This window comes from Artemia sp. Qi Xiang Cuo, chromosome 5 (genome assembly GCF_049724085.1).
Source record: "Artemia sp. Qi Xiang Cuo chromosome 5, ASM4972408v1, whole genome shotgun sequence".
NCBI classification, from domain to species: domain Eukaryota; kingdom Metazoa; phylum Arthropoda; class Branchiopoda; order Anostraca; family Artemiidae; genus Artemia; species Artemia sp. Qi Xiang Cuo.
Genome location: NC_142798.1, coordinates 38692946 through 38707757, shown reverse-complemented (window position 1 = coordinate 38707757; position 14812 = coordinate 38692946). Strand labels below are relative to the sequence as shown.

The following is a 14812-nucleotide window of genomic DNA, read 5'->3' as shown; positions in this document are numbered from 1 at the left end:
ATTTTCGCTGCTGCAGCTTTCGACCTGACCACAAGCTTCCATTCGTTTGCAGATTTGCGAAGTTCGCTTTGTAGGCATTAAGTTAATGCCTACAAACTCAGTTCTTAACAGAAGACGGTAAGTCAATTAAAAGTGGCCAAGCGGCGTTCCTGTCTGAGGATGTGTTCCAGATCTCAATTATCATTAATACTAATTATTATTGTTCTTATTTTTGTTCTAATACAACGGATAGCATAAAACTATAAACAATTTGTATTACCATAAGTGAAAAACAGACTACAATGTTGCCCTCTTTTATGTACTATAAGAATTCTATGAGATAAACTTGTTGTTATCTGCCACTTTAGGCTAATGCTAGTAATAAACAATTAATGATCATTAATGTTAAATTGGGATCTGGAACACACTCTGAATTTAGGCTCCTATTAAAAACAAAATTCGTCAAGTCTTCCCATTTAAAAATTTTGAAAAATTGGCTCCTTGGATACCTATCAAAGAACTAATATCAGTAGTATGTTTTATCGGAGTTAGAATAACTAATTATTTTCACTACTAGAGGAAAAAAACTGGGCTGCTCAGTTAAAGAAGCTGTTCCCTGCTTGAATATGCTTCGTATGTAGATCTAATCTGGTCAGTCGCAATGTTGTGGTGGCATCAAAGGAATTAATTATCTTTATTTCATTAATATGGCTTAAATAAAATATGAAATATTATATACAGCAGAAATTAACAAGGCCGTTTAACAAAAAGAAAGGTAGTTATATAACAAAAAGGAAAAGGCATACATTTTATTTGTATTTGCTTCACAAAACGCCGCCTCTACAAAGATTAGAGCCCTAACAGCTATACTTACTTAGTTAAGTCCAACGTATCAAAACTCTCAAAACTACCTAATGCGATAATCAATACCCAAATGCAGGGGCAAGGACTAAATGACCTAGTCGCAACGATGGACGCATAACCTTGTCAGTCTGTTACGTAACACCTACGCTCGGCTACTTACATAAATTATAGGTACCGGTTCACCCTCAACTTCTTCTTATTGGTAGCAAAAATTCGTGAATGTTTCATCAAACAGTTTGTGGTAACGAACTGTAAGTAAGGAACGATGCGGCTCAATAGTAACCGAATTTTGATGCTTATTCAAAATATTTAAAATTCATAAAATTTAATAGTACCCATCAAAAGTTACGAACCTGAGAAAATTTGCCGAAATTTGAAAAAGGAAAGAAAAACCCCCAAAAAATCAAGTGATCTTAATGAAAATCACACCATCATATTCCGCATACCCGAGAACCCTACTGCAGAGGTAGTACAAAAATATGGAATTTTGCATTTTTGTCAGAAGAAAAATCCCGGATGCGTGTTTATTTGTTTGTTTTTTACCCCAGGGGTGATCATACCGAACCATTGATCGTAGAAGATCGGGAAAGGCCTCATTTGATCGGTAATCAAAAGTTCTAGTGCCCTTCCTAAGTGACCAAAATATTGGAGAGCAGCTAGCCCCCCTCCCAAGCTCATTTTTCCCCAGTCAGGTGAGGGGGAGGGAGGGTATGTGGGAGGACCCATGAGCAATTTTTCATGGAGGGGGAGCCAGATTTCCCAGTATTATTTAAAAAACGATCAGAACTATATAAAAAAACAAGTTTTTTCAACTGAAAGTGAGGAGCAACATTAAAATTTAAAACGAACAGGAATTATTACGTAAATGAGGGGGGGGGGGGGGAAGTCGCCCCTCGTCAATACCTCGCTCTTTACACTAAAGTTTTTAGCACTATTAGAAGAGCTTTTTATTCTAATTAAACGGCCTTTGGGATTCAGGAGTCATTCTTAAAGGATTGGGACAAAATCCGAACTTTAGCGTAAAGAGCGAGGTATTGACGAAGGGCCGACACCCCTCATATACGTAATAATCTCTGTTCGTTTTATGTTTTAATGTTGCTCCTTACTTTCAGTTGAATTTTTTTTTTTTTATTTAATTTAATGACAAAGATCTTAAAATTTATATTTCTACGGAATAAGAAAAATACGTTTTTTTTTTTAAATGTATACTAATGGCAAAAGCTGACATCTGCAATCAGCTCCTATGGTTTAATTCTAACTGACCATAATAATATTGAATTGACACTCAATCCGAGACAAAATCCAAAACAAATAGAAACCGCACTATCTGTTTTCAGTTAGAAACGGCATCATTGAGAATAAAAAAAAAAACAACATATATATAAAACTTTAAAAAAAAAGCAGGTTATGAGCAACGGGCAATACTCCTTCGGCACCGGCTGGTGACATCTGTGAAACAATACAAGATATCCTTTTTTATCTATTCTTGCTTAGGACATAATATTTATCAACCTATTTATTGCTATCTTGTAACTTGTTTATCTGCAATTGCTCAAAACCTGTCTTTTTGAAAGAAAGGGTTTTGGCATACAGCAGCAAAATGCATACAACAGACTGTGAATTGAATAGTACAAAGAGACGCAGCATACAACTACGAAGCAAGGCTTTTTGACATAAAATGCATCAATCTGAAACTTATCAGCTTATTAGTTGTCCTTTTATAATGTTCCTGTCTAAGATAAGCTTGGATATTTAAAATTTCAATAACACTTCAGAAAAACACAAACTCTTGGGATTATTCTAATTAAACATAAATATTAAATAGGTTGGTCCAAAATATTTCATAAAATGTTCTTTCAGCACTTGCTATTGTTCCGCAATAGCCAAAAACAGAGACCAAAAAAGTGAGTTTCCAAAAAAAGAGAACTTAATCTCAACCGTTTCAGTACACTAGGCAACATGATGCCAGTCATTCACTCTTTTTTCCTCCCTTTTTAGGTAAAAAGGGAGACAAAGTAGAAAAAAAAAAAAAACATAATGAGCCTATAATTTGATATAATTGGATGATAAAGTGTCATTAACCTATACTGAAGGTCCCGTAAAGGTTTTGGAGATTTGTCGCTCGCCGTCAGTACTTGGTAAAAAGTATAATTCAAAGCTGCAGAATCATTTCGAGCCCTCATGTGGTGATACCAGCTATACGCACGCTTCGATGGTGGAATCAGTATTGCAATCTACAAAAATTGAATAAAATTTAGGCATTGGAATATTTAAATGCGTTTAAATGGTATTCCTTACTTATTTCTTGCAATATCGTTATACAGAAAATAATACTTACGGCATAAAGAAGAAACAAACAAAGAACTACAAGAAAGCAAACTGACTTGATAGCAGCTAATGCTCCTCCCTTCTTCACTTTACTGATGCTCATTTTGACGACGAGAAGAGATTAAGGGCATCTCCCTACTTGTTTGTATCTACCTATGAACCCTACTATTAGTTTCAGGGCTCATCCCAAGCCCAGGAAACAGATTTACATGAATGATTAAATTCAGGAACTTGTGCCAGGGCGGAGGGCGTCGGAGTTTACCCCTTCTCCCAGTTTTTCCTGAAAATTTGGGCATTTATTATTAAAATTATAAGATTTTCAATTATCCCCCCCCCCCTTTAACAAAAATTATCTACGTACATGCCTGATTGGAAATACGCAAATTGCCTTCATGTCTCGAACATCGCTTTGTTGTTATCCCCAATACGCGTGATAAGTTAAACACTTATTAAAGAAATATTGCCAATTAAACAAGTTGAAGCATTAGCTATTCCGTTGATTCGCGTGCGATATGACACCCGTAAGGCCTTTTGGAAGCGTGGTCCCGAACTAAAGAAGGTGAAGAACCAAACCAACTTTTGGTTACAGGTGTGGATTGGTTGTGGTGCACTTCTTAATGGAGAAGACTTTAGCATTAAGCAGAAAACAAAATCAGCTAATAAGCACCATCCTCGTACAATTCAGCTTTCAGGCGCTGAATTTAATAATAATAATAATAATTTATTTTTGTCCTCTTTCGATGCATTACAAAAACGCATTAGAAGAGTAAAAACAAAGATAAAAAAAAAACACAAATATTTAACGATTATACAGTACGGTAACCAACATCTAACGAAAAAAAGACAAACAATTGGAAACTTAAATCAACACTAAAATACAGGACCTATCGATCTACCCAACCGTATATAATAAATGATTAAACGGACAGTCGGATATTTTCTTACATTGGTCTTCAAATGGCGAATACATCGTATGACTCATAGAATGAATCTTATGGCTAAGAAAATATACATTAAAAAACAAAGAGATGAGACATTAGAGGCTTTTTTTGGCATTGACCACTAATATCGTCACGGCGACGTTGACAACTCAGCAAACTTGTGGCTTTCTTCTCCTTACTATATATATATATATATATATATATATATATATATATATATATATATATATATATATATATATATATATATATATATATATATATATATATATATATATATATATATATATATATATATATATATATATATATATATATATTGGGTGTAAGTTACGGGGGTCACCCCGTATTGGTGCAAAAATGGCACAAAAAGGTTGCTATGCCACTTACTCGAGGGGGAGAACCTAATGTCGGCCCAAATGTTAGTGGGATTCCCGCTCTTACCCCAACGGTTCGGGTATGTCAGTGCCCGATTTACAATATACCCTGCCTTAGGGTACGATAGCATGATCGAATGGTCCCAGAGGCCACTTTAAGGCCAAGGGTTACCGGTGAAATTTCTAACTATCGCCTTTTGACTCGACCTAGGCTAAAAAGTCAAAGATTATATAGTATAAAAAATATTACTGTAATCAGTCACGCTACAAAAAAGGAACTAACTAAATCACACTTCCAATTCTCCAACTCGCTCAGCCGGCCGCGTGCCTGCGAAGAAGTGATGGGGTGGAGGGTGAATTTTTCCAGCCAATCCAAGGGCTTACTAATTACTGGTCAATCATCCCCAACTGCGCACTTAATGCCTCGTGGTCTGTTTAACCAACTACGCAATTATAAAGGACAGAAAATGGCGCCACCAAAATTAAAGGAAAATTAATAATTATTACTTGGGGAAAAGAATAATTAAGGGACCAAAAGAAAAGAATCCGGGAAGGACATTTAACTGAACAAACTGGAACCAAGGGTTCCAACAATATATATATATATATATATATATATATATATATATATATATATATATATATATATATATATATATATATATATATATATATATTTATTTGTTACCCTCTTTCGCTACATTAAAACAATAATGCACTAGAGGAGTACTAAAGAGAAAAGAACAAAACACGAAAAATCATCAACTATACGACAAAGTGACAACCACCCCTGACGAGAAAAACAACTAAACCATAAAACACTCTTCAGACACTGGGGACTAAATGTCTATTCCACTTTATATAGAAAGTGGTTAAGCGGAAAGTCCGATATTTTCTTACAACGGTCTTCAAATCGAACACCCATCACTTCTGCGAAGAAGTGATGGGGTGGAGGGTGAATTTTTCCAGCCAATCCAAGGGCTTACTAATTACTGGTCAATCATCCCCAACTGCGCACTTAATGCCTCGTGGTCTGTTTAACAAACTACGCAATTATAAAGGACAGAAAATGGCGCCACCAAAATTAAAGGAAAATTAATAGTTATTACTTGGGGAAAAGAATAATTAAGGGACCAAAAGAAAAGAATCCGGGAAGGACATTTAACTGAACAAACTGGAACCAAGGGTTCCAACAATATATATATATATATATATATATATATATATATATATATATATATATATATATATATATATATTTATTTGTTACCCTCTTTCGGTACATTAAAACAATAATGCACTAGAGGAGTAATAAAGAGAAAAGAACAAAACACGAAAAATCATCAACTATACGACAAAGTGACAACCACCACTGACGAGAAAAACAACTAAACCATAAAACACTCTTCAGACACTGGGGACTAAATGTCTATTCCACTTTATATAGAAAGTGGTTAAGCGGAAAGTCCGATATTTTCTTACAACGGTCTTCAAATCGAGCCAACAATTCTTCCATCTTCTCACATATATCAAAGACATGGTATTTTTTTCACTAATGTATGAGTTACAGAACCATAGAGGGATACCAATAAAGAATTTAGCATACCGGTAAAATTGAACCCTATTTTGTTTCTTTTTTGTTGACGAAAACAGTTTCCATAATGGAGTTAGAAAAAACACGTGCGGTGCAAACATAGGGTTGTAGAGCTTTCTTAATGTATACTTGTCAAAATGCCCTTTAACTTTTGCTAGCAAACCATACGTTTTGCGAAGTTTCTTTTTTAACTCATTAATAACCAGAGTGCGCGTCACTCTTATCGATGACCCAAAAGGAGCACCTAAATACTTGAGTGAATCAGACTTAGGAAGAGTGATCGAGTATACTTTAAGCGACTCTGATTGTGTCTTTTCATTCGGGTTTACTACCATAAACTCAGTCTTCAACGGTTCAATAGCGAGGCCAATATTAGACAAACTAGTCTGAAGAGCCGCAAAAGCCCTTTCCATTGATGACAGGTTATCAGCGAGAAGAAGTATGTCATCTGCATACGACAGGTGACTAATATCAACATGACTATCAATGATTTAGGGTGGGATACTTCTCGTCGCAGTTCTAAGTGCGTTGTTGAATATTGATGGACTTGAAACTGAGCGGAGGTGGATGGAGTTCGTCCAGAATGAGGCAGACTATGTCTGCTGACTACGTGCCTCTGGATATGGGGTTTCCCCTAACTAAACGCTCCATGTTAATGGGCAGCCTCAACCTGATGAGATGGGTGGAGCCCGCCCCAGGGACTCTAAGTATCTAGGCAAGTCCTATCTATAATTAGATCCCAGGCCTAGGGCCGGTTGGGCCTGTAATCCTCCACCCGAAAATTTTATCGCAACGAAAAACTATGATACTGCCTCGGATGACCTACCCCTCTTTTAACTTCCACGACCCCAACATGTCCCTGGACCAATTTCAGACCCTCGAATGAACATTCTTGACCAAGGTGGAATATGCCACGCCACCTGGAACGTACTCACACTTAACTTTTCTGAAGCTACATCAATGCTTGCGAGCTAAAACACTTCAATGTAGCTGTGGTTGGGCTTACGGAAACCCGCCTTGTCGGAAGAGAGTCCGAGGATATTGGCGAAGGATATCACCTGATCTGGTCTGGTGACCCGAAAAGCAAGACAAATGGTGTAGGCCTCGTACTGAATGCCAGAGCCAAGAGATACCTTCTCTCCTATAAACACATCTCAGATAAAATACTGATGGCTCAGCTCCAGCATAAGCATGGAAAGTGGACAATTATTGTATGCTATGATCCCACCGATCCAGGTCCTGCGGAATTGAAGGATCAGTTCTACGCAGAGCTCTCAGTGACCCTGTCTAGAGTCTCATCCCATGACATTGTCACTCTAATGGGAAACCTTGACGTGACGGTAAATGACAAGGAGAACGTCTGGAGAAATGTTCTCGGTCCTGTGACTCCGGATCCACTGAATGACAACGGAAAAAGACTCCTCCAGCTCTGTAATATGCATAATCTGGTCATATCAAACACGCTCTTTGAGAGACGATATATACACAAATACACTTGGCATAGTAACGACCGCCAGACAAAGAAGATGATCGATTATGTTATGATCTCGGGTCACTGGCGCTCGTCAATAACAAATTGCCGGACTTATAGGTCGGCCGAGCTTGGAAACACAGACCATAGGATGGTAGTCGCCACACTGAGGCTACGTCTGAGAGCGCAACGACAAGAAAGACGACCTCCCAAGTTCGATCTGAGTAGTCTGGCTACATCTGAGATGCAACAAAAGTATGCTCTCGATATCTCTAACCGGTCTAGCTGCCTCCAAGTTCTGGACGGCCCTGAAGTAGCATGGAAGTCTTTCAAAGATAACATACTCGATTCTGCTGGCAATACCATTGGCCGCAGCAGACACAAGAATAAACCCTGGATATCGCAACAGACTCTGTCCGTCATCGAGCTACGTCGGAAGGCCCGCTTAGCAAAGATTATGTCAGAGTACAGACGACTCAATGGCGTGGGCAATAGCCTACTGCACGGAGAGAGGAAGACCTTTGTTGACAAGAAAGCCAGTGAACTTGAGGATGCTACAAGGAAAGGAGACACCTGCTCCTTGTACAAGAGACACCTGCTCCTTGTACAAGAGACACCTGCTCCTTGTACAAACACCTCCACGAGCTGATGGAAAGAAAGACTACCACCGTGAGCCATATTTTGTCTGCTGACAGCAGCATGCTGGATGACGATACAGGCTAACTCTCCGCCTGGAGCAGTCACTTCCCAACGCTTCTGAACGACGAGACCGTTGCTCATCCCGACCCAGATCTGATTCAAGCAGCCATGGCGACACCCGAGGCTACTTACGCCCTTGCGTCGCAACCGTTTACCACCTCTGAGATTCAAAATGCTGTAAAACGGTTAAATAACAACCGAGCCCCTGGCATCTGTGGTATTTCTGCAGAACTCCTCAAGTACGGGGGTGCAGCGATGATTCTGTGGATCCAGCTAATCTTCTCAGATGTATGGACGACAGAATGCATATCGAACGACTGGCGTGTTGGCATCATATTTCCGCTCTGGAAATACAAGGGCAGCTGTCAAATCTGCTCCAACTATCGTGGGATCACACTTCTCTCCGTTCCTGGTAAATTCTTCGCCATGTCACTCCTGGACAGGTGCTTCACCTTTTTCCGTAGAAAGAGGAGAGTCCAGCAAGCCGGGGTTATGCCCGGCAGGTCGATGACGGAGCAAATTTTTCCTATGCGCCAGTCAATCGAGAAGACGCGAGACTTCCACCGAAAAGCGATTATGTTAATCACCGTTCACTTTGGCTGATGCTGAGAGCTACGGGCCTACCCAAGAAATATTGCTCGCTTTTTGAAAATCTGTATGATGATACGGAGAGCTGCGTGCAAGTCAATGGAAGACGCAGTCCCACATTCTCAGTGAAGACTGGTGTCCGGCAAGGTTGCGCCGCCGCTCCCGAGCTCTTCAACTGCGTCATAGACTATGTTATGACCAGCAGGACGAATCGCCTTCAGTTCGGAGACCGGCTACTTTCTGATGTTGACTTTGCCGACGACATAGCGCTAGTTGCGAACACCGTCAAAAAGGTCACCAAAGCTCTCCAGGTGCTCTCAGAAGATGCCTCGAAAGTTGGACTGAAGATCAACCTCTAAAGATGGACTGAAGGAGTAAAACCAAAGTTATACTCCTTGAGCCCCCCACGTCCCGTTCAACCGTAAAGAAAGTCAACATCAGAAGCAACCGAGTAGATGTGGTTGAAGACATCATTTACCTAGGATCAATTCCGTCGATGGATGGCTTGATCACAAACGAGCTTACATCTTGAATGGCCAAAGCGTCGGCACTTGTTGGGAGACTGAGCAGCATCTGGCGATAGCCAAATGTAAGCCGCTTTACCAAAATATGCATTTACAATGCGTCAGTCAGCGCCGTGCTGCTGCATGGAGCGCAGACGTGGCGAGCTGCAAAATCTATCCTCAGCACCGTCGATGTCGCACAGACGAAATATTTTCCAAAAATCAAACGACTTCGCTCAACTGATTTTGTTAGCAACCACAGCCTCCTGTCACGTTAAGGTACAAACACCTGTCTCGACGCAAACCCGCTTTAATTGCGAAGTTATTCCCTAACAATGGAAGCCAAAGACTTTTTATTCCTGTTGAAAAACCTAATATTACAATGTCTCTTCGTCGGTTCCAGTCGAAACCTAGTGACCTTGATGGTATTTGTAATGCACACCATAATTCAAATTCAGCCGAACTTCTATTGCATCTTCGATTACTACTTGAGACGTTTCTCTCCATGTCTAAACATCTCCGAAGAATCAAGGGACTTCACTGGACTGACTTCGTTAGCAACCAGACCCTCCTGTCACATACGGCACGAACTCCTGTCTCGACGCAAACCCGCTTTAATTGCGAAGTTATTCCCTAACAATGGAAGCCAAAGACTTTTTATTCCTGTTGAAAAACCTAATATTACAATGTCTCTTCGTCGGTTCCAGTCGAAACCTAGTGACCTTGATGGTATTTGTAATGCACACCATAATTCAAATTCAGCCGAACTTCTATTGCATCTTCGATTACTACTTGAGACGTTTCTCTCCATGTCTATCATCCCTGCCTCGTTTTATGTGTAAATATTACTTCTATATTAAAAATAGCAAATGATTTGAATTCATGCAGTTAATACGGGCCAATTACCATCGTCCGTACTCTAAGCAAATTTATTTGAGTTCCACATACTGAGGAACTTATTAACGACTTGTACTTGCACTTGGTTTTGGAGCAGACGTAAACACCTAAACCGGCATCCAGAAGAATACTCCTCGATACATTTCAGTCGGGTCTTCAGCAGACAGAGAGAGAGAGAGAGAGAGAGAGAGAGAGAGAGAGAGAGAGAGAGAGAGAGAGAGAGAGAGAGAGAGAGAGAGAGAGAGAGAGAGAGAGAGAGAGAGAGAGAGAGAGAGAGAGAGAGAGAGAGAGAGAGAGAGAGAGAGAGAGAGAGAGAGAGAGAGAGAGAGAGAGAGAGAGAGAGAGAGAGAGAGAGAGAGAGAGAGAGAGAGAGAGAGAGAGAGAGAGAGAGAGAGAGAGAGAGAGAGAGAGAGAGAGAGAGAGAGAGAGTGAGAGAGAGAGAGAAAGAGAAAGAGAGAGAAAGAGAAAGAAAGAGACAGAGAGAAGGAGAGAGAGAGAGAGATACAGAGAGAGAGACAGAAAGAGAAAGATGGAGTTTGTGTGTCTTTATGTGTTTGTGTGTATTTCTCTCTCTCTGTGCATGTGTACCTGACCGTCTGTTTGCCTGTCTCTATGTCTGTCTTTGTGTGTTTCTTTCTCTCTCTCTTTTTCTGACCGTCTGTTTTCCTTTTTCTGTGTCTATCTTTGTGTGTCTGACTCTGTTTATTTGTGTGTGTTTTTGTCTCTCGCGCTCTGTGGCTGTGTGTTTGATAGTCTGATTGCCTGTCTCTGTGTCTTTCTTTGTGTTTTTGTGTGTCTGACTCTCTGTGCTTGTGTGTCTGACTCTCTGTGCTTGTGTGTATTTTTTTTTCTCTCTCTCTCTGTGTCTGTTTGTTTGCCTCTCTGTGTTAGTTGTGTGTATGGGACTGTGTGTCTCTCTCTCTCTCTGCGTACTTGTGCGTGTGATTTTAAGACATGAGAAAAACTTGAAAAAATTTCTAAGTTAAAAAGAGAAAAAAATTTCTAAGTTCAAAAAAGAATTATAACTTCAAAAATAAAAAAAAATTGAGTTAAAAAAATTCTAAGTTTAAAAAACAAAATTACTATAATGCAAAAAAAATTCTAAGCTCAAAGAAATAATTCTAAGTTTAAACAATTCTAAGTTAGAAAAAGGTGAGTGGAGGGACAAAAATTTGGAGGTGGGATATTGGGGGCCCTGGAGGGAACATAGGGGCCCAAACTCAAGCGGAAGCCCGGTAATAGAAAACCAATGTGCTCGGGACCATTACATTACAAAAGGATACCTGGCCGGCTGTAGTCATTACAATTTTTGGAGCCGAAACAAGTGCCATTGACCATCAAAAGAACCAGTGTGCTCGGTACCATTAGAGTATGTCTATGTAGCAATTAGCTCAAATCACTGTGTGTGCATATTCACGGATTGATGCCAAAAAAGCAGCCGGAAATAACGCATTAATAGCATTTGCATAGATTGTATCTAAGAACATGATATCATTGCCCTGTCGGCTCAGTTGACTAACGCAACACTCTTGGCATTCTCGGAAACATACCATGAAATTCTTGGGAACAAAGAGTTGTCGGAATGATGCCAAGAAATTCCCAGAAACATCTATTTCAGGGCATAGTAATTGCATATTAACTTGGCATGATATAGTGATGTTTAACACCAGTTGGTTAGCGCATTGAAACTATGCATTGATTGCCTAGAAAGTATTTCTAAGAACATAATAATATCAATGACTTGTTGGCTCAGTTGACTAAAGTGTCGTTCTTATAGCATAGGAAATCTTGGGTCTCGCGTTCAATTCCTACCCCAGACAAAAATTCGATAAATTCATTGGAAAAACTGCTTAGAAGCTAAAAAAAAATATGTCACTGGAAAAGAAAACATGTCACCATCTATAACTGTAGTTAATAATAATGCCATCTGTAACTTTAGTTATGTACTACACTGGCGAAATCCCTGTTCTGTGTGGCCTTCAAAAAGTTGCTGGTACCGGAATTCAAAGGGAGGGGCGCAGTGAGCGTATCAATTGACCCCATACTACTAAGGTCACAGTCTCCACGAGAGTCTGTCAGTCAGTCAATGTGAGTGAAGATATAGACTTTTTTTTCTTGCGTTTAAGGTACAAACTGGCAGTCCAACTATTTTACGGAAACATCGTATTTAGCTTGGGCTGACGACTTGCTCCTAATTAGCAGAACTAAGGTTGGTTTAGCACGTTCTGCCCAAACTGTCACTGCAGTATTAGTAAGTATTGTTTTTTGCTAAATGTTGATAAATGTGGAAATCTAATTTTAACGGATTCGGTTTGTCCCACTTGCTGGACTGTAGTTCATTTTGCATAACGCAAGATGGGATTGGCTTGGGATTTCTGTCTGCAATTTTCCAAGTTCCTTTGCCTTTCAAACAATTAGTCATATTGAGAATACGCCGGGACTACGGTATTTTAGACATAGTCTTGGACAATTTCTGCCGTGAGCTAGTCGTGGAGGAAAATCTTGGACATACTGGCGGCAAGCATTAATAAAGCTGTACTCGAGTTATCTTGATAATTTCATGCTTTTTTGCACTGGGGTATATATGGTTCTGAGTAAAAATGACATAAATAGGGTCAAAATAGGTTGTTATCACTTTTGTAAATTTTTACTTTATTTATCACAACCGTTCAAATTCGTCGGTTAACTAGCCGGTATCTTTCAATGGAGACTGGCCTTTACCGCAAAAAGATCGACTTTTAACTATACACGACTCACTAGCAAAAAAATAAAACCTACAGAAAAACGAGAAAACAAAATGACTTTATATAAAACAGATAGAAAATACACTTAAGTAAATAACAAGTAATAGCAAGTGTATATTCGCATTATATAAAGCCTTCTCAACTATAAACGATGTAAAAGCGGACCAAAGATGGTTCAGTATAATTTTATTTTCATTTAATGAAAATAAAATAATGCAATGCTTCCTCAGGGTCGCCTACTTCAATCCTCCAAACTATTCTTGAAATTTGGGCTCACATGGAAACTGAAACAGGTATTTAGTAAACTATAAGAAGCACAAATAAGTTTTTCGTTTATCTGACTTGTAAAAATCTTAAAGGGAGCCACATAACGAATGTGGGGAAGGGCAAATGGATTGAAAAGAGGATTGATGGAGGAGGATGATGAAAAGAGGAAAAATGGATTGAAAATACACTTAAGTAAATAACAAGTAATAGCAAGTGTATATTCGCATTATATAAAGCCTTCTCAACTATAAACGATGTAAAAGCGGACCAAAGATGGTTCAGTATAATTTTATTTTCATTTAATGAAAATAAAATAATGCAATGCTTCCTCAGGGTCGCCTACTTCAATCCTCCAAACTATTCTTGAAATTTGGGCTCACATGGAAACTGAAACAGGTATTTAGTAAACTATAAGAAGCACAAATAAGTTTTTCGTTTATCTGACTTGTAAAAATCTTAAAGGGAGCCACATAACGAATGTGGGGAAGGGCAAATGGATTGAAAAGAGGGACAATACAACTTCGATTTAAGTATTATTTTGAGCTAGCAATGGATGCATTTACAGTAGCAATAACGGAAGATATAGTTTATCTGGAGTTGCCAGGTATGAGAAAGAGTTGGATCGTTTGGCAGGCCTAAATATGTTATACTTTCTACTATCTGAATCAGAGACAAACCCATAGTATTTAGTAAGTAGTGCATTTAAAGGGGAAAATCTTAAAAGAATGCGTATTTCATTATAAGGGTTGTCTATTTTTTAATCATACGTCATTTCATTGTCGAACTGAGTCACTACAGGCGGAGGATTCTTAACTGAAATCTCTGGGGCCAGTTGAGGTTCGGAGTTCTGAATTCATCAGTACTTATGACATAAAATAAATTGATATTTATAATCGGGAAAGGGCAGACAAAACAAAAACAAAAACATTTATAATAATAAAGGCGACTTGATTAGCATTGTGTAACATTTCTGTAAACAATTCTTTTATCCTGACATTCAGTTGGATACTGAACTCAAAATTTACAAAAGCAGAAAAGCCATTTTAGTTATCAAATTCTGAAAAATGAATACAAACACTGAATATCCATTAGAAAAATAAGGATTTCTCAAGAGAGTTTGGCTGAAATAAAGTTTACTCGAAAACACATTTGTCTTGCATTAAAAAAATTAAAATAAAGAAAATTAATAAAGATATGTATCTAGCATTCTTATGAATCAAATTCTTGCTTGCCATAGCCATTGATAAGTCGTAAAAACAAAATCGAATCCTTCTCCCCCCTTTAGATTTAGATACTTGAGTAGGATTAACAGATAAAAAGGTAAATACTTACGATTTTAGCCTTCGACAGCAAAGCATGAGCTCGTTTTGGCACGAGCTCTCCATCAAAATAGGTGGCACTCTTTTCAAACAATACGTCATCTGTACTGTTATCCATTGGGGTTGGAAAAAATTTCATATACCTACGAAAAAGATCTTTTTTATAGCTATTCGAAATCCAAAGAGTGCCTTGGATTATGTTGAATAAGTATGCTAGGTGCAATAAGGTCAGACACAAATA

The 14812-nt window shown here is 38.7% G+C and overlaps 1 protein-coding gene across 3 annotated transcripts in view; it reads right to left on the bottom strand.

Annotated features, from left to right (window-relative positions):
- sfl (N-deacetylase and N-sulfotransferase sfl) overlaps nt 1–14812 on the bottom strand; it is a 126186-nt gene that overhangs the window by 23068 nt on the left and 88306 nt on the right. For all 3 annotated transcript variants that reach the window (XM_089089562.1, XM_089089561.1, XM_089089560.1), the window contains exons 13-14: nt 14585–14714; nt 2926–3077 (exon numbers count right to left, since the gene is read on the bottom strand). In XM_089089562.1, the coding sequence (XP_088945688.1) occupies nt 2926–3077; nt 14585–14714 (282 nt within the window). The remainder of the gene's footprint in view (nt 1–2925; nt 3078–14584; nt 14715–14812) is intronic.